The sequence below is a fragment of the Dipodomys ordii genome, unplaced genomic scaffold (genome assembly GCF_000151885.1).
Source record: "Dipodomys ordii isolate 6190 unplaced genomic scaffold, Dord_2.0 Scaffold7, whole genome shotgun sequence".
NCBI lineage: Eukaryota > Metazoa > Chordata > Mammalia > Rodentia > Heteromyidae > Dipodomys > Dipodomys ordii.
This window is the reverse complement of record NW_012267223.1, coordinates 20,618,585-20,638,900: the sequence shown is the minus strand read 5'-3', so window position 1 is coordinate 20,638,900 and position 20,316 is coordinate 20,618,585. Positions and strand designations below refer to the sequence as shown.

Genomic DNA, 20,316 nt, shown 5'->3' with positions numbered 1-20,316 from the left:
AGTCTCACGGTCTCTCCTGCCCGGGCTGGCTTTGAACCATGATCCTCAGATCTCAGCCTCCTGAGTAGCTAGGATTACAGGCGTGAGCCACCAGCACCCGGCTCCCACCATTCTTGATTTCTACTCATATTGTAATTTATAGTGTAGCTTCTGATTTTATGTCTTTCAAAACTTTTTTTGTATTTTGTTTTAAATGGGGAGTATTTTTTAAATATTTTTTATTTATTTATTTTATTTTTTATTTGTTTGGATCCGGTCGTCGGGCCTGAACTCGGCCTGGGCACTGTCCCTTAGTTCTTCAGCTCAAGGCTAGTGCTCTACCACTTGAGCCACAGCATCACTTCCAGCTTTTTTCTTTTTGCTTATATAGTGCTGAGGAATCGAACCCAGGGCCTCAGGCATGCAAGGCAAGTGCTCTACCACTGAGCCACCTTCCCTGCCCCGCCATTCTTGATTTCTACTCATATTGTAATTTATAGCGTAGTTTCTGATTTTATGTCTTTCAAAACTTTTTTTGTATTTTATTTTAAATGGGAAGTATTTTCATTAATGCGTTATAATGCCAAAAAACAGTATAATCCTTGACATCTCTTCCACATATTGATTTCTTAGTTAAAAGGAGTTAGTCAGTTGTAGAACTGACTTGAAATTTTAAATTTTAGAATAACTGAAGTTTTATTAACCTCATGACCTCTTAAATAGAAATAAAAATAAGCTTTGCTATTTACCTTTTAAAGTGTTCTATGTTTGGGAGGGAAGGGATGGTAGGGGAAAAATAAAGTAGGAGGTACAATGCTCAAAAGGAAATATACTTATTACCTTACTTAGTAACTGTAACCCCTCTTTACAGTATCTTTAAAATAAAAAATATATATAATAAAAAATTAGAAAAATAAATTTCAAAAATGTTAATGTTTTCTTTCCCTCCAATATAGATTTTCCCTTAAGGCTTTCTATGTCAATGTTTGCTTGTTATACATGTATATTTTTTTACTATTTAACTCATTTTCTCCTCATCTATTCTCTAGCAAACTGAAGACCAAAATGTATTTGGCTCTCCAATCCTTAGAACAAGATCTGTCTAAAATGGCAATTATGTACTGGTAAGATTGGCCAAAGAGTCAATTCTCTATGCCTCTTGGTTTTTCACCTAGGGTATCCTAATGTACATAGCTATGCTTTGGGCATATATTATATTATACATCTATATTACACATGTGTGTACCTATATTGTATATGTATAATACGTGTGCATGTGTGTGCGCACCCCATTCCTGGGGCTTGAACTCAGGAATTAGGCTCTGTCCCTGATCTTTTTGGCCCAAGGCTAGCATTCTGCTACTTGACCAATAGCTTCATTTGACTTTTTAGTAGTAATTGGAGAAAAAAGTCTTAATACTCCCTGCCTGAGCTGGTTTGGAACAGATCTCAGCCTCCTAAGTAGCTAGGATTACAGGCATACGCCACCAGTACCAGGCTTATATAATAAATCTTGAACCTTGGTTTTCTCTTCTCAGATAATTGCTTGCTATCTTATGATTGTTATTATACTAAGCTGTTAGGTGGTATTTCATAGCTATTATCTGGAAACCTCTCTGATTTGTACTCCCATGTGACATGTGGTCTAGGGCTGAAGATGTGGTTTGAGTGATAAAATGTTTACTTACTATGCATAAAAACCTGGCTCTAATTCCCAGAACTGTCAAAACAAAGTAATCTACTTTGTTTTTTCTTATTTGGTAGCTCAGGTTGGCTTTGAACTAAGGATCTCCTTGCCTCAAGCTTCCCAAAAGTATTGAGATTTTAAGTATGTGTCACCACACATACTTTTTTGCCACTTCTTTTTTTGTCAGTCCTAGGCTTGAACTCAGGGACTGGGCACTATCCCTGAGCTTCTTTGCTCGAGGCTAGCACCCTGTCACTTGAGCCAGAGCATCACTTCTGGCTTTTTCTGTTTATGGGGTACTGAGGAATCAAGCTGGGGACTTTGCTTGGTAGGCAAGCACTGTTCCACTAAGCCATATTCCCAGCCCCACACATAGTTTAGTTCTAATTCTCATTTATCATATTACATACTGATGTGTATTGGGAAATAATCTATTTGTTATATGCCTGATTATAGAACAGAGGTCATGAGAGCTGTATACTAAGACCTTCAGTGCTCAAACACAAGCAAACATACATCATTTGTCTTGTAGGAAAGCAACTAATGCTGGTCCCTTGGATAAAATTCTTCATGGAAGTGTTGGCTATCTCACTCCACGGAGTGGTGGTATGTTATCCTATTTTGGTAATTAAGAAAAATGTCTTTTTTAATTGGGAGGTGGTTATTACTTTTAACGTCACCCTGGGTGTAAAGATAGAAACTAAAAGAAAAGAGAAATTAATAGTTATTTATGTATTTGTAATTTCTAAAGTGCTCGTTCCTACCCTTCCCCATTTTTTTCAGTTGTATGAAGTAAACTGTTGCTTCTAGTATCCTGTAATATTTTGTGATATTTCATAAGTTATTTTGCAACTTGACTCCTTATATCTGTGAAACTGTTTGTATAAGTCTGTATAGAAGTGTGAATGCTTTTTATAATTTATGAATTAAGACACAGTAATAACTTTGTTTTTCATAGGTCACTTAATGAACATGAAGTACTATGCCTCTCCTTCTGACCTGCTGGATGATAAGACTGCATCTCCTATCATTTTGCATGAGAATAATGGTATGCCTTTAACAGTAAAACAACCAAAGGCTTTACCCAGTGTTTTAAAAGTATTTATATGCGTTGAATAATCAGCCTGCCTATAATTTCTGGTTGAAACTTAGTACTAAAAAAGAACCATACTTAAGTATTTTTTTATCATTAAAGGTTCTAATCCCTATAACTTCTGTTGCTTTCGCATTTTCTTTCCTATTCCCAGTTCCTCGGTCTTTGGGGATGAATGCATCAGTGACAATTGAAGGGACTTCTGCTATGTACAAACTCCCAATTGCACCATTAATTATGGGGTCACATCCAGTTGATAACAAATGGTAAGTTAAATACAATTTGTGGGTATCAAAGAAAATTTTTCTTTCTTTTTTTTTTGATGGTAATGGGGCTTGAACTCTGCCCTGGGCGCTGTCCCTGCACTCTTCAGCTCAAGGCAAGCGCTCTACCTCTTGAGCCACAGCAACATTTCTGGTTTTCTCTTGGTTTATTGGAGATAAGAGCCTCACGGACTTTCCTGCCTGGGCTGGCTTTGAACTGTGATCCTCAGATCTCAGCTTCCTTAGCAGCTAGGATTACAGGCGTGAGCCACTGGCGCCTGGCTAAAGAAAATTTTTCTACCTTTATGCCCTGAAACATATATTTTACTTAGCTCTTTTCCCACTTGAATTTCTAAAGAATTGCTTGTTCTGTCCATTAACTTCTTTTTTGTTCAGTATCTGCTAAGTGTTCCTCTTCTGATATCTGTTCATAGCAGAAATTCTTCATCATGAATAAGAATGTTGGTGTTTTTTTTTTGGGGGGGGGCGAGTGTGCCAATCAAACCCTGAGCATATGCCCTACCAATAAGCACGTTGAGCCAGGATAAATGCCTCATTAAAACTTCAGCATTAGCTAGGCACCGGTAGCTTATGCCTGTAATTCTAACTGTTCAGGCAGTTGAGATCTAAAAATTGCAGTTCAAAGCCAGCCTGGGCCTATAAGGCCATGAGACTCTTATCTCCAAAAAAAACAAGTGAAGCTGTGGTTCAAATGGTAGAGTACTAGCCTCGAGCAAAAAAGCTCAGAGAGCAAGGTGCTGGTGGCTTCACACTTGTAATCCTAGAGACTCAGGAGGCTGAGATCTGAGAATCCCAGTTTAAAGCCAGCCTAGGCAGGAAAGTCTATGCAACTCTTATCTCCAATAAACTACCAGAAAACCAGAAGTGGAGCTGTGGCTCAAAGTGGTAAAACTCTAGCTTTGAGCACAAAAGCTCATTGATAGTGCCCATTCCCTGAATTCAAGCCCCAGGACACACACACACACTGTCTCTCTCTCTCTCTCTCCTTCTCTCTCTCTTTCTCCAATTGTAGGAAAGAAATTGAAAGTGAGCTTTTCTTTTTCTTTTTAAGAAAATTTGACAGAGCTTTGGAAATGCAGAGGCATACTCTAACAGAGTATGGGTGCTCTCAAAGAAAGAGACATTGAGTTCTTTGGCATTAGGGGTATTTTTTTGATAAAGGTATTACGTTTTTATTACTTGGGCTCAATGTCTCTAAGACTGACCTGTATTTTAAATATTTGATTATCATGTTTGGGCATCCCTTTTAGGAAAGAATTCATCCTGCCACAAATGTTTATCTTTGAGATAAATGCTTTGTACCTGGAGGAGCCATTTTTCCAAGTATTTCCTTCTCCAGGATATAGGTCTTTTCTTTTCTTTATTTACTTTTTTAAAAAAATAATATTCTTCCTCAGTTTTTAGGCACACTAATTATTTGGGTCAGCAGGCAAGGTTTGATGGAAAAAACTGCTCTTGCTCTTTTCTTTTTTCTTGTGCTAATACTGCAGCTTCTGAAGGAGTGCAAGGATTAAAACAAAGAAAATAGTGCTTTTGTATTTCTAAATACAGCTTTCTAAATTCCTGGCTGCCCTTCACCATGCTTTACTTTCCCTAATCTATCTTGCCAAGAATGAGCTTTTAAGAGAGAGGGAGAGAGAAAGAGAGAGAGAGAAAGAGGTGTTTCTGTCTGTGTCTGTGTGATTCATGCATGTCTACAAATAGATGTTTAAATTCCTATTTTCATATCAACTTAAAATCTAACCCTCCCCTCCACTTTTTTTGAAGGACCCCTTCCTTCTCCTCAATCACCAGTGCCAACAGTGTTGATCTTCCTGCCTGTTTCTTCTTGAAATTTCCCCAACCAATCCCAGTATCTAGAGCATTTGTTCAGAAGCTACAGAATTGCACAGGTAAGTTTTTATTGTTGTGTTTTGGGGGGGTTTTTTTGGTCAGTCCTGAAGCTTGATCTCAGGGCCTGAGCATTGTCTCTGAGGTTCTTTTTGCTGAAGGCTAGCGCTCTACCACTTGTGCCACAGTACCACTTCCAGATTATGCAGTTTATGTGGTACTGAGGAATCAAACCCAGGGCTTCATGCATGCTAGGCAAGCACTTTACCACTAAGCTACATTCCTAGCCCAAAACATTTCAGCATCAGAATCAGATACTTACTTGCCTTAAATATGTACAGGAAACTTCATGTTCTGTACAATTTATAATATTGCAGCCTTCAAAAAAATATTGATAGGAGGCTTGGCCATCTGGCTTTTAAGTAGTAGAATGCCTGCCTAGCAAAGGGAAGGCACTAAGTTGCAGGACAAACGAGAAAGATAAAGAAAAAACTAATGGGTATAGATGGTACAGTGTTAGCAGATGCTTAGTAAATACTGTTTGAATATATGGGTGAATAAATGTAAAAAATTAGGGAAGGAAAATCAAGCTGCTATTTGTCAATTTTTTTAAATCTTAATGTGATCATTATATTTATTCCTTGTATTTCCAGGAATTCCATTGTTTGAAACTCAACCAACTTACGTACCCCTGTATGAACTGATTACCCAATTTGAGTTGTCGAAGGATCCAGATCCCATACCTTTGAATCACAATATGCGGTTTTATGCTGTAAGTAGGCCCTTTGTAATTAGACTGTTGTAGGTTATATGTGGGCTTAAGATGAAAATCTCCCTTTATAGCATTATTGATGTCTGATAACATCTTTTGGACTGGGAAGACATTAGTAAAAACATGAAAATTTCTGAAGAAAAAGGAAGAGATTTTGAATAGATATATATTTATGTATATACATATATATTCTTTAAAATATCTGTTAAGAATTGGGTGTGGTCCAGAAAACCAGAAGTGGCGCTGTAGCTCAAGTGGTAGAGCGCTCGCCTTGAGCTGAAGAGCTGAAGGACAGTGCCCAGGCCCAGAGTTCAAGCCCCACCACCGACAAAAAAAAAAAAAAAGAATTGGGTGTGGTGATACACATTAAACAGAAAAGAGGCGGAGGCAGGAAGATTGCAAGTTTGAGGCTATCTTGAGCTACATAGTGAGATTGTCTTAAAAAAACAAGAGTTGCCTGGCACTGGTGGCTCTCACCTGTAATCCTAACTACTCAGGAGGCTGAGATCTGAAGAGCACAGTTCAAAGCCAGCCCAGGCAGGAAAATCCATGAGACTCTAATCTCCAATTAACCACCAGAAAACTGGAAGTAGCACTGTGGCTTAAGGTGGTATAACGTTAGCCTTGAGCAAAATAGCTTAGGGACAGCACCTAGGCCATAAGTTCAAGCCCCAGGACCTACCAAAAAACAAAATCAAGAGTTAAGACAGGCACCTGGTGGCTCATGATTATAATCCTAGCTACTCAGGTAGATGAAATTTGAGTATTGTGGCTAGAAGCCAGCATGGATGGACAAGTCTGTGAGAATCTATCTTCTTATAACCTCACCATGTTAGGAACTGACCAGCATAGAACATGTACTAAAAAGGAATCTTATCATCCAAATGAAAAACTGATTAGCATTTATAATGTCTAGTAGTCAAAGAATTCTGAAATTTTATTACATCCCAAGATGTTACTGGGCTCTTTTCTTTTGTTTTCTTGTGGTACCAGTACTGGGGCTTGGACTCAAGGCCTGGGCACTTTCCTTTATTCACTTGAGGCTGGCATTCTACTACTAGAGCCACAGCTCCAATTCTGACTTTTAAGTAGTTAAATTGAGATAGGATTTTGTCTGCCTGCCTGCCTGCCTACCTGTCTACCTGCCTGCTTGTCTGCTGGGACTAGCTTTGAACTGTGATTCTCAGATCTCAGTCTTCTGAATAGTAGGATTATAGAAGTGAGTGATCAGCACCTGGCATCACTGTACTCTTTAAAGGAGTAGGTTTTCTTTCAGGATAGTCTGTGTTGCAGTAGAATAAGTAAATAAATAGCATTCATTTAATTGTTCTTTTTTTGCCCAGGCTCTTCCAGGTCAGCAACACTGTTATTTCCTCAACAAAGATGCTCCTCTTCCAGATGGACGAAGTCTACAAGGAACACTGGTTAGCAAAATCACCTTTCAGCATCCTGGCCGAGTTCCTCTTATCCTCAATATGATTAGACATCAAGTGGCCTATAATACCCTAATTGGAAGCTGTGTCAAAAGAACTATTTTAAAAGAAGGTACTCCTATTCTGTTTTATATTCTTACTAGAAGATGGACACTGATTATTCTAGTTGTTCTTTAATTTGGTGAGCCAAGTCAACTATGGTATTGCCCACGTGTAGTCCCAGCACTGAGGAAACAGAAACATGAGTACCCTCTTAAAAAAGCAAGGGCCTGCCAGGCACCAGTGGTTCATGCCTATAATCCTAGCTACTCAGAAGAATGAGATCTGATTATCACAGTTCAAAGCCAGCCCAGGCAAAAAATCTGTGAAACTCTTATCTCCAGACTACCAAAAAGCCAGAAGTAGAGCAGTAGCACAAATGGTATTACACTGGCCTTGAGCAAAATTACTCAGGGACAATGTCCAAGACCTGAGTTCAAGGCCCAAGACTAGTTTTTTAAAAAAAAAAAAGGACTAGGGATTTTGTTAAGAATTCTTGCCCAGAATGCTCAAGGCTTTAAGATCAAGTCCTGCAAACAAATCAGAATAAAAACTTCAGGAACTTGGTAGCTATTGAAACTCTTGTGGAAAGAAAACTCCAGATGTTTTGATTTCTACACCTAGATGAACTGAGTTAGAGTGCCAATGCAAGGAATTGGGAATTTAACCATCCAAATGGTTTTGATAGGAGCAACAGTTTGTGTTCAATTTGACATTAATTGGTTAGTGGAAATAAAGTGAGATTTCTTGATGGCTAAATATTAGGTTGTTAGGACAGTGTCTAGTTCTTTGCATATGTTTCCCTCTACTCTTTAGAGAACTATATCATATAGCATCAAAACAGTGAGATCTAGGCCAGGTGCTAGTAAGTTTGAAATTTAAGGATCATAGTTGAAGCTAGGCTAGATAGGAAAGTCCATGAGACTCTTATCTCCAATCAGAAGTGGAGCTGTGGTTCAAGTGGTAGAGTGTCAGCCTTAAGCCAAAACAGTAAGGGGAGAACACACAGGATTTGAGTTGAAGGCCAGTATTGGCATGCACAAAAAGTAAGACCTTATACTCTTCTGTTTTTCTTTTAGTATTCTGAAACTTGAAAGAATTTTTTAGTCAGTTTGTTATTTAGAAGGTTTGCTGAAAATTTTAGCTATTCTAGCTAATGATAGTTAAATTTTTTTGTCAGTTGTAGGGTTTGAACTCAGGGCCTGGGCACTATCCCTGATATCTTTTGCCCAAGGCTAGAGCTCTACCACTTTGAGCCACAGCACCACTTCTGGTTTTCTCGTGGTGAATTGGAGATAAAAGTCTCATGGACTTTCTGCACAGGCTGGCTTTGAATAACAATACTCAAGTCTGAGCCTCCTGAGAAGCAGGAATACAGATGTGAGCCACAAGCACCTGGCCACAGTTAATTTTTTATCTTGGACTTAAAGCATTCCAATGTTAAATTATATATCAATGAAAATGGTAGGGAAGAAGAAACAGATTGTAAACCAGGAGAAAATTTTATGGTAGAAAGAAATGCTTTGGAAATGAGAATTTTTTTTGGGGGGGGGGTCTGGTTGTGGGGCCTGAACTCTGGGCCTGGGCACTGTCCCTCAGCTCTTTAACTTAAGGCCAGCGCTCTACCACTTGAGCCACAGTGCCACTTCCGGCATTTTTCTCTTTGCTTATGTGGTGCTGAGGAATCAAACACAGTGCCTCATGCATGCAAGGCAATTGCTCTACCACTGAGCCACCTTCCCAGCCCCCAAGAAATGAGAATTTTTTGAGAAAATAATAACATTGATCAAGCAAACTGTAGTTCTTGTACTACATGTGTTTGAATCCTACAAGAATTCTCTAAATAGCTCAGAGTTTGAAAGTTGGTTTTCACCAAGTAGTCATAGAACTAACTCTATAGAGATGTGTGATTCCCCCTCCCCTCATGAAAGTATGTGATCCTTCTGTCTGGACTTTAAGAATATATGGTTAAGCTGGGCCTCAGTGGTTCACACCTGTAATACTAGCTACTCCGGAGACTGAGATCTGAGGATCGTGGTTCAAAGCCAGCCCAGGCAGGAAAGTCCATGAGACTCTTATCTCCAATTAACCACCAGAAAACCAGAGGTGGTGCTGTGGCTCAAGTGGTAGAGCACTCAACTTGAGCTGAAGAGCGCAGGGACAGCACCCAAGCCCAGAGTTGAAGCCCCATGACCGACCAAAAAAAATCTTTTTTTAATAAAATAAATTTAAAAAATACATATATAGGGCTGGGAAGGTGACTCAGTGGTAGAGCGCTTGCCTTGCATGCCTGAGGCCCTGGGTTCGATTCCTCAGCACCACATAAGCAAAAAGAAAAAAAACAGAAGTGATGCTGTGGCTCAAGTGGTAGAGTGCTAGCCTTGAGCTGAAGAGCTGAGGGACAGCGCTCAGGCCCAGAGTTCAGGCCGCATGACTGGACCCCCCCCCAAAACAATATATATATATATATATATATATATATATATATGGTTAAAAAACCAAAGTTTAAAGTTGGGCATCAATGGCTCATGCCTGTAGTCCTGGCTACTCAGTAGGCTGAGATCTGAGGTTTGGGGGTTCAAAGCTAGCCCAGACAGAAAAGTCTATGAGACTCTTTTTTTATTTTTATTATTTTGCCAGTCCTGGGCTTGAACTCTGGGCCTGGGCACTATCCCTGAGCCTCTTTTTGCTCAAGGCTAGTGCTCTACCATTTGGTTCTCACTGACTTTCCTGCCCTTGGCTGGCTTTGAACTTCATCCTCACATCTCAGCCTCCTCCTAAATAGTTAGGATTATAGGTGTGAGCCACCAGCCCCCAGATCTTGAGATTCCTTGTCTCCAGTAAACAATTCAGAAAAAGGTGGAAGTGGTGCTGTATCTCAGTGGTAGAGTGCTAGCCTTGAGTACAATGAGGCTCAGGGACAGTGCCCAGGCCTTGAGTTCAAGCCCCAAGAATGACTAATTAATTAATTAAACACATGAAAAGAAAACAAAGATTGGAGGTTGAGTTCTAGCTCAGCGGTAATGCACAAGTCATCATGTGCATATCTATAATCCTAATACTTGGGAATGCTGAGGTAGGAGGATTGAGTTCCAGGCCAGGTGACAGTGGTTCACCCACTTCCAGACAAGGTAGGGCAGAAAGTTTAGGAGTCTCTGAATCCTGAACCACTTAGTGGGCATGTTGAGGTGCTCCTGTTATTATCCCAGCTTTGTGGGAGGCTAAGATCAAGATTATTTTAATTCCAGGCTAATCTGAGGAAAAAAGTTCACAAGACTCCATCTTGACAGAACAGGGTGTATGTGTGGCATATACCTGTCATCCTAGTTATAGTGTAAAGGCTAAAATCAAGGACCAGGAGGCTTGGCAAAAATCAGGACTCAATCTCAAAAATAACCAGAGCAAATGGCCTAGAAGTGTGGCTTAAGCAGTGTAGCAATTACCTAGCAAATGTGAAGGCCTGAGTTCAGAAGTTCCTGGCCAGCCTGGGCATATAGCAGATTCACTGGGGTATGCAGCAAGAGTATGTCTCAAAAACAACTTAATAAATGAAAATAAAACCAGGACTAAAGTTTAGCTTAGCAATAGTGTGCTTGGCTAGTAAGTGCAAAGTCCTGGGTTTAATGCTAAGGACTACAAATAACAATAAACAACCTATAATGATAGTTAAATGTATGTGTTTAAATACATCATCTTGAATTATATAGCCTTGACATGTGTCTGCTTACCAATTCAGTGCCATTAAGATAGTGGCACTCTACTGGAAAAGGGCCAGTGCTACTTTGAATAACTTTGGACTGTATAGCCAACAGCTGTAAACACTGATAGAAAACAGGGTTTGTGGTAGTAGTTCTGAATGGCTGCTTATCAAATAGAATGAAAATTTTTTAAGAGCCAGTTGTAGTAGCACATACCTATAATCCCAAGCCAAGCTGAGCAAGACCCTATCTCAAAACAAAATAAAATAATACTGCTTATGTTTTCAGAGTACTTTTTGCTAGTTAACTGGAGATAAGAGTCTGATGGACCTGCCTGCCTAGTTTGGCTTGGAACTTTGATCCTCAAATTTCAGCCTCCTGAGTAGCTAGGATTACAGGCATAAGCCACTGGCCCCAGGCTACTTCTGGCTTGTTAATTGGAGATGAGAGAGTCAGGGACTTTTTTTTGCCTAGACTGTTTTCATACTGGGATTCTCAGATCTCAGACTCCTGAATTGCTAGGAGTGCCCATCTGGCTGTTTTATCAGATATCCTTTTCTTAGAAAATTGAAAGTTCAGCCTGGGAATGTGGCTCAGTGGTAGAGTGCTTGCTTCACATGCATGAGGCCCTGGGTTCAAATTCCTCAGCACCACATAAGCAGAAAAACCGGAAGTGGGTGCTGTGGCTCAAGTAGTAGAGTGCTAGCCTTGAGCTGAAGAGCTAAGGGACAGTGCCCAGGCCAGTTCAAGTTCCAAGACTCACAAAAAAAAGAAAAAAAAAAAAAGAAAATTGAAAGTTCCATTACTTTTTTGTTCTGGAGAAATGTATAATAAATGGCAATTTATTGGAATCTGATTTCTTCTATTTGTGGGCTACCTAGTTTCCAAGAAGGGAAAAAAAAGTTCATTATTCACTTGTTCTATGTCATATATTTTGTTCATTTTATGATCTTTTTGTACCTTTTAGATTGTCCTGGGCTTCTTCAGTTTGAAGTATGTCCCCTCTCAGAATCCCGTTTCAGTGTATCTTTTCAGCACCCTGTGAATGATTCCCTGGTGTGTGGTGAGTTGTTTGGGTACAAATCCTTTTGGGAGCAGTTTCATCCTTGTATCACTTCGAAGGTCAGAAACTGAGTGTATCACACCTATTTCCTCAAAATTTTGTCTTGCAGTGGTAATGGATGTGCAGGACTCAACACATGTCAGCTGTAAACTCTACAAGGGACTGTCAGATGCACTCATCTGCACAGATGACTTCATTGCCAAAGTTGTTCAAAGGTAGCACTGGCCCTTGTCCATCAGAGTATCATTAATATATCTATCTATAAATAAGTTGCTTTTAGTACTAGAATGAATTACAAATAAAGGAGAAAAGAAATTGGTCATTGCTTTGAATTCACTTTTCTCTGCTTTTGATTTAAAAATAAACTGAGCTTTTTGTTTTTTTTAAGTATAATGAAAGTACTAAGAAAAAAGGTAGGTAACTTCAGGCCTTGTATGGGTGTTACTTCAAGGTGACAGAAAGGAAATAATACTGTTTGTTTCCTTTTCTTTACCCAATGTCATTTGCTACTTTTTTTTTTTTTTTTGGAAGTCCTGGGGCTTGGACTCAGTGCCTAGGCAATGTCCCTGAGCTTTTGCTCAAGGCTTGCACTCTACCATTTGAGCCACAGCATCACATCTGGCTTTTTCTGTTCATGTGGTACTGAAGAATTAAATCTGGGGCTTCACGCATGCTAGGCAAGCACTCTACCATTAAGCCACAATTCCAGCCCTCATTTGCCACATTTTAACAACCATGTTAAATGTCAGTGTATGAGGAGATGCATTAGACACTTTAATAATATTGATAATGTTTTTCTAATTCAGTAGCTGTTGTCCTAATTTTGTAAGTTTTATTGGAACACTGCTGTGACAGCTTTCAAGCTAAGATGGCATAGTAATTCGACAAAACTTCTATGATTAATAATGCTGCCAATATTACTGTCTGACTTGATAAGAAAAAGTTTGCTAGGGGCTCATGTGTCTAACCCCAGCTACTCCAGAAATGAAGATCAAAAGGGTTGTGTTTAAGACTAGGATCTTTTCAGTCCAGAACTTTGCTTGGTGATGAGCACCTTTCACCTCAGCTTCATGGGAGGTCCCAGGTAGGAGATTACAGTCTAAGGCCCTTCCAGGACAAAAAAAAGAAAAATAGAGAGGCCTTACCTGAAAAACAACAAGCTAAAAAAGGCTAGGAGTGTAGCTCCAGTGATAGAGTACCTGCCTAGCAAATGTGAAATACTGGCTCAACTATCAGTACCACCAAAAAAAACAGAAAAATAAGGAAAAAGAAAAAAGGAAAGTTTACTGATATATATTTATCTGGGAGATAAATGTGGTTTGTTTATGGTTTATGTTTCATAAGAATCAGCAACTACCTACCAGTCAGATTCTTTTTAAATAAATCTGCCCAAAACTATTCTTGTATTACAGAATATTTGCCTTAACCTGAAAACTACTTAGTGCAAACTAATATTGACTTACCTAAATCTAAGCCAAAATTTGAGCTTGTTTTCCTTAATGAAACAATTGGTTTTGGGAAGTATAGAAGTGTTGCTCAAATGGTAGAGCATAAGCTTTGAACAAAAGGTCAAGGGAGAGCAGGAATCCCTGAGTTCTAACCCCATTTTTGTAATTTCATAAATTTATTGGCTTTGGGATGGGAGTATGGCTCAAGTGATTAAAGTACCTATCTGGATCCAACCTCAGAAAAACTGATTTTTTTCCAGCAGGTAGGGGAATGTTAACTTTGTTTTTTCCATCTTATCTTACAGGTGTATGTCCATCCCTGTGACGATGAGGGCTATTCGGAGGAAGGCTGAAACCATTCAGGCTGACACCCCAGCTCTGTCCCTCATTGCAGAGACAGTTGAAGACATGGTGAAAAAGAACCTGCCCCCGGCTAGCAGCCCAGGGTATGGCATGACCACAGGCAACAACCCAATGAGTGGTACCACTACACCAACCAACACCTTTCCGGGGGGTCCCATTACCACCTTGTTTAATATGAGCATGAGCATCAAAGATCGGCATGAGTCGGTGGGCCATGGGGAGGACTTCAGCAAGGTGTCTCAGAACCCAATTCTTACCAGTTTGTTGCAAATCACAGGGAACGGGGGGTCTACCATTGGCTCGAGTCCGACCCCTCCTCATCACACGCCGCCACCTGTCTCTTCGATGGCCGGCAACACCAAGAACCACCCGATGCTCATGAACCTTCTTAAAGATAATCCTGCCCAGGATTTCTCAACCCTTTATGGAAGCAGCCCTTTAGAAAGGCAGAACTCCTCTTCCGGCTCACCCCGGATGGAAATGTGCCCGGGGAGCAACAAGACCAAGAAAAAGAAGTCATCAAGATTACCACCTGACAAACCCAAGCACCAGACTGAAGATGATTTTCAGAGAGAGCTGTTTTCAATGGATGTCGATTCACAGAACCCAATCTTTGATGTCAACATGACAGCTGACACGCTGGATACGCCACACATCACTCCAGCTCCAAGCCAGTGTAGCACTCCCCCAACAACTTACCCACAACCAGTACCTCACCCCCAACCCAGTATTCAGAGGATGGTCCGACTATCCAGTTCAGACAGCATTGGCCCAGATGTAACTGATATTCTTTCAGACATTGCAGAAGAGGCTTCTAAGCTTCCCAGCACTAGTGATGATTGCCCACCCATTGGTACCCCTGTTCGAGATTCTTCAAGTTCTGGGCATTCTCAGAGTGCACTCTTTGACTCTGATGTCTTTCAAACTAATAATAATGAAAATCCATACACTGATCCAGCTGACCTTATTGCAGATGCTGCTGGAAGCCCCAGTAGTGATTCTCCTACCAATCATTTCTTTCCTGATGGAGTAGATTTCAATCCTGATTTATTGAACAGCCAGAGCCAAAGTGGTTTTGGAGAAGAATATTTTGATGAAAGCAGCCAAAGTGGGGATAATGATGATTTCAAAGGATTTGCATCTCAGGCACTGAATACTTTAGGGGTGCCAATGCTGGGAGGTGATAATGGGGAGACAAAATTTAAAGGCAATAGCCAGGCTGACACAGTTGATTTCAGTATTATATCAGTAGCTGGTAAGGCTTTGGGTCCTGCAGATCTTATGGAGCATCACAGTGGTAGCCAGAGTCCTTTATTAGCCACTGGGGACTTAGGGAAAGAAAAGGCTCAAAAGAGAGTCAAGGAAGGCAATGGCACCAGTAATAGTAGTCTGTCAGGCCCAGACAGTAAGCCAGGAAAACGCAGCCGGACCCCTTCTAATGATGGGAAAAGCAAAGATAAGCCTCCAAAGCGGAAGAAGGCAGACACTGAGGGAAAGTCTCCATCTCACAGTTCTTCTAATCGACCTTTTACTCCACCTACCAGTACTGGTGGGTCCAAATCTCCAGGCAGTTCAGGAAGATCTCAGACTCCCCCAGGTGTTGCCACACCACCCATTCCCAAAATCACTATTCAGATTCCTAAGGGAACAGTAATGGTGGGCAAGCCCTCTTCTCACAGTCAGTATGCCAGCAGTGGTTCTGTGTCTTCCTCAGGCAGCAAAAGCCACCATAGCCATTCTTCTTCCTCTTCATCTGCTTCCACTTCAGGCAAGATGAAAAGCAGTAAGTCAGAAGGTTCATCAAGTTCTAAGTTAAGCAGCAGTATGTATTCTAGCCAAGGGTCTTCTGGATCTAGTCAGTCCAAAAATTCATCCCAGTCTGGGGGGAAGCCAGGCTCCTCTCCTATTACCAAACATGGACTGAGTAGTGGCTCTAGCAGCAGCAAGATGAAACCTCAAGGCAAGCCATCATCACTTATGAATCCTTCTTTAAGTAAACCAAACATATCCCCCTCTCATTCAAGGCCTCCTGGAGGTTCTGATAAACTTGCCTCTCCAATGAAGCCTGTTCCTGGTACTCCCCCATCCTCCAAAGCCAAGTCCCCTATCAGTTCAGGTTCTGGTGGTTCTCACATGTCAGGAACTAGTTCAAGCTCTGGCATGAAGTCATCTTCAGGGTTAGGATCCTCAGCCTCACTGTCCCAGAAAACTCCCCCATCATCTAATACTTGTACAACATCTTCCTCTTCATTTTCCTCAAGTGGCTCTTCCATGTCATCTTCTCAGAACCAGCATGGAAGTTCTAAAGGGAAGTCTCCCAGCAGAAACAAGAAGCCATCCTTGACAGCTGTCATAGATAAGCTGAAGCACGGGGTTGTCACCAGTGGTCCAGGGGGTGAAGATCCAATGGATGGTCAAATGGGGATGAGCACAAATTCTTCGAGCCATCCCATGTCCTCCAAACATAACATGTCAGGAGGAGAGTTCCAGGGCAAGCGTGAGAAAAGTGATAAAGACAAATCAAAGGTTTCCACCTCTGGGGGGTCAGTAGATTCTTCTAAGAAGACTTCAGAGTCAAAAAATGTAGGGAGCACAGGTGTGGCAAAAATTATCATCAGCAAGCATGATGGTGGCTCCCCCAGCATAAAAGCCAAAGTGACTTTGCAGAAACCTGGGGAAAGTACTGGAGAAGGGCTAAGGCCACAGATGGCCTCTTCCAAAAACTATGGCTCTCCAATGATAAGTGGTTCCACTCCAAAACATGAACGTGGCTCTCCCAGCCATAGTAAGTCGCCAGCATATACCCCCCAGAATCTGGACAGTGAAAGTGAGTCAGGGTCCTCTATAGCAGAGAAATCTTACCAGAACAGTCCCAGTTCAGATGATGGCATCCGACCACTTCCAGAATACAGCACAGAGAAGCATAAGAAGCACAAAAAGGAAAAGAAGAAAGTTAAAGACAAAGATAGAGACCGGGACAAAGACCGAGACAAGAAAAAGTCTCATAGCATCAAGTCAGAGAGTTGGTCTAAATCACCGATCTCTTCAGACCAATCCTTGTCTTTGACAAGTAACACAATTCTGTCTGCAGACAGGCCTTCAAGGCTAAGCCCTGAATTTATGATTGGGGAGGAAGATGATGATCTTATGGATGTGGCTCTGATTGGCAGTTAGGAACATTATTTTCTAAACAGATATGGCCAGGGAGGAACTAACGTTTATATGTAAACCAACACAAAGGGGTGACTCAGACAGGTCTGATTTATGTTTGGGTGGAAAAAGGCATAGCTTTGATACTAAGCCAAGTGAATTTAGAAAGGTATATTCAGACCCTATTAAAGAGATCCCATGGTTTGATAATACCAATAGTTTCTATTCCTCTGCCAGGAAGAACATGTTAAAAATACTTGCTTAGGAAAGGGACAGGGAGAGGGAAGGGTGGGAAAACAGTTTAGTGGGAAATACTCATTTTTCTCCCTCTTTTAGGCCCTTATTAGGCCATGTTTTGAACACATTTTAGTGCATGCATTTAAGGGCTGGGCAGAAAATGAAAAAGCAATACATTCCTTGATGCATTTGCATGAAGGTGGTTCACCTTTGGGTAGTTGTCCATTTGAGGCATGGACACTGAAAGACATTTGTCATGTTGGACACAAGCAATGTCTGGTGTCAGAAGTGATTGAGGGAGAGATGATGATTTTAACTATTTATTTGTAATATTTTAACCCTTTTATGTTTTTATGCAGTGTTTCTAAATCTATGAGGCTTAGGGTTCACGATGATGGGAAGCAAGGTTTATTGGTGATTAGAGAGCTTATTGCTTGGGCTTGATACTACAGCATTAAGCCCAAATAGTAGTCAGAGCCCACCTTTGGAGTTACATAGAGAAACCAAAAATTATTTTAGGAAGTTTTTCATAGAGTTCATACATCATAGGAATAAATACTAGGAGTTACCTCCCTGTGGAGGTGATTGATTTATAATCCTTTTCCTTTTAAAAAAGGTAGGGTGTCTTTGGGATTTAAACATGTATTCAGATATAGTAAGGTGTGATGTGGGACAGCCTTCCTGAACCAGTGGCATGAAAATCTTTACAGAATTAATAGTTCTCCTATTTCCACAATGTGCCAAAAGTCTGCATCTCAGCATTTATTTGCAGGAGAACTGATGCCATTCCTAAGAGCTGGGCTCTTTGTCTCTCTGCACCACAAGGAGGAGTTCAGACTTTAATACTTACTTCACTGTAGTGCTCCCTGAGATAAAACAGTAAAAAGAATTTGCAGCCATAGTTCACTTAAAACGATTTCAAGCTCACTTAAATAATGGGGGCCTGGAATGCTTGTGAGCATGAAGATAAACCCTTGCTACTGTGTAGCAATACAATTGGACCTTTTTGGAAAACAGGTCTGACTCTGGATTCTGGGGGACATCAATAAGAAGCCCTTCTCATAAATATAGAAATCCAGGAGACCATTTGAGTACAACAGAAGTTCTCAGTATTTGGAGGGTCCTCTCAAAATTCTGCGGCCTTACTTTGATTTTGACACCTGCACTGTGCCATTCCTGATGATTCCATTCAGGATCTCTATCTGCGGGGTGGGGCATAATCCCCAGCACAACTCTTCCGGATTAGAAACAAACAAAAAAAAAGCCAGATGATTCATGTGTGTGTGTGTGTGTCATAAATGGAATGACTTCATCAGATGTGGAAGAAGATTATATTCAACCGTTTCTACAGGTTGGAGTTAGCATAGAATTGGAAAATCCACTTTGGCTTTCTTTCCCAACTGTCTCATTTCCTCCAGTGTTCCTTTCTTGGTCATCAGCTCTGCCACTTTTATGTCCCAAGGTAATAAGTCGGAAATGAAATGTTGCAAAGTGGAACAAGTTATCAGTTACTGTATCAGTCAAATTTCTTGGGTGACACTAAGGAGGACATGGGCAAGGTGCTTTATCTTGTGATGCTTATACAGTAGCAGTCTCAGACATAACAACTGAGTTGGATTTCTCACAAGTATCATCTAGTTTTGAATCCTGTCCCATTTGTTTTTGCAGGAAAACTAAAAAGTTACATGGTTTTTAAGTTCTGGGTGGGGAAAAGCTTGTAGAAAACATACTGCATAGTATCAGGGGTTCAGCTCCTCCAAGCAGAGCCAACAAATACCAGAATGAGTAAACTGGGAAGCTTTTTCACCTTTCCGTCTTCATACCAGATCAGAGAATCCCAAGATAGGATCTGGATGAAGGATAAACCCCTGAAATGTTGACGGGCACACCCCACACACTGACCCAACATCTGCATTTGCTTAACAGGGAGCTGGGGCTAAACTGTTTCACCCTGCTTGAGAACCAGGGAGCACTGCATTTCTCCACAGGGTGGAGGAGAAGAGGCAGAATAAACCAAGCCTGGGAACCTCCCTCCTATCTAGGTGTACTCACTCTCCTGTTTCAAAAGACAACAAGGATATGAAGTCAACTTCTACCTATCTTTTGCTGCTGGTGTCTTATATATTAGTTTGACCTGATTATTCTGTCGTTTGGCTTCATATTGGGGATTCTTCGTCAAAATCTGTTCTGATGTATATGAAGATTTCAGATTCAAATTCAGTGTGTCTTAAAACAGTGTTTTCAGGGTGGGAAGGGCTGAAACTGGATAAAATTGTTGCCAAAAAAAAAAAAAGAGGTTGATGACTCTTGAAAAGGATTTTCCTTCTCCAGGCCAAGGTCTGAAAATCTAGTGCAGCCATATCATGAACTTTCTGAAGAACCCTTTCAGGGAGCCAGTGATTCATACAGTATCCACACACTTGAATCACAGCAGATACCAGTTTAGGAAACATTCATAATCCCTTGGCAATCTTATTTTCCCCCTTTCATTTCTATCTCTGCTCCGTGTTTCTATCTTTCAGTTTGTTTTGGAGGAGCAGCAGGTGTTTCGTATCTCAGAAGCTAGTTTAGAAATTAATGCTCAACTAAATGGTGAGCTTTAAATTCTGTGTTTAAAATGCACATCAGGAGCAGTGGGGAGGGCTTTTCTAAAAAGGAATCAAGTTTGATTGTGTGTACGGCAGTTCTGTAAATATTTTGGGTTTTCTGTTTTCATTTTTTGAAAGTAGACAAAATCTGTGGGAATTTTTTCCTGAAACATTAAAAAAAGTGTTTATTTACATGCAAATAAATTTCTTTGATAAAATTAATATGGCTACTATGTGTGATGAAATTTTGACCTGTGAATACTTTTCATTTGTTCAGCTTTTCAGAAATCAAAGTTTTTTTAAAAATTAACTCACCTTAGTATCACACTAAATGAGTCCACAAAAGACCTGTGAAAATTGTTTTCATTACATTTGACTTAGTGTGCCAATTTTTATACTTTGTGTACTTACTTTAGGTAAGACTAAATTTGAAGGCTAGAGAGAATACTTGGGATCAGAGAATATAGTAATATAATATGGAATTGAGAAATGAGTTTTCTTTTTTGTCTCCCTCTCTCCCTCTCCCTTTTGAACTTCATCTCCCTGCCTGCCTACCTGCCTGCCTGCTTGCCTGCCTGCCTGCCTGCCTGCCTGCCTGCCTTCCTTCCCTTCCTTCCTTCCTTCCTTCCTTCCTTCCTTCCTTCCTTCCTTC

General features: G+C 40.6%; 1 protein-coding gene across 1 annotated transcript in view; it reads left to right on the top strand.

Moving 5' to 3' along the window:
• Positions 1-19,886, top strand: part of Med1 (mediator complex subunit 1) — a 37,955-nt gene extending 18,069 nt beyond the window's left edge. The window contains 10 exon segments of the mRNA XM_013037931.1: positions 995-1,103; positions 2,199-2,272; positions 2,625-2,714; positions 2,914-3,025; positions 4,811-4,935; positions 5,527-5,645; positions 6,989-7,190; positions 11,783-11,878; positions 11,988-12,093; positions 13,632-19,886. Coding sequence (XP_012893385.1) covers positions 995-1,103; positions 2,199-2,272; positions 2,625-2,714; positions 2,914-3,025; positions 4,811-4,935; positions 5,527-5,645; positions 6,989-7,190; positions 11,783-11,878; positions 11,988-12,093; positions 13,632-16,863 — 4,265 coding nt within the window. The 3' untranslated portion in view covers positions 16,864-19,886.
• The last annotated feature ends 430 nt before the right edge of the window (positions 19,887-20,316 follow it).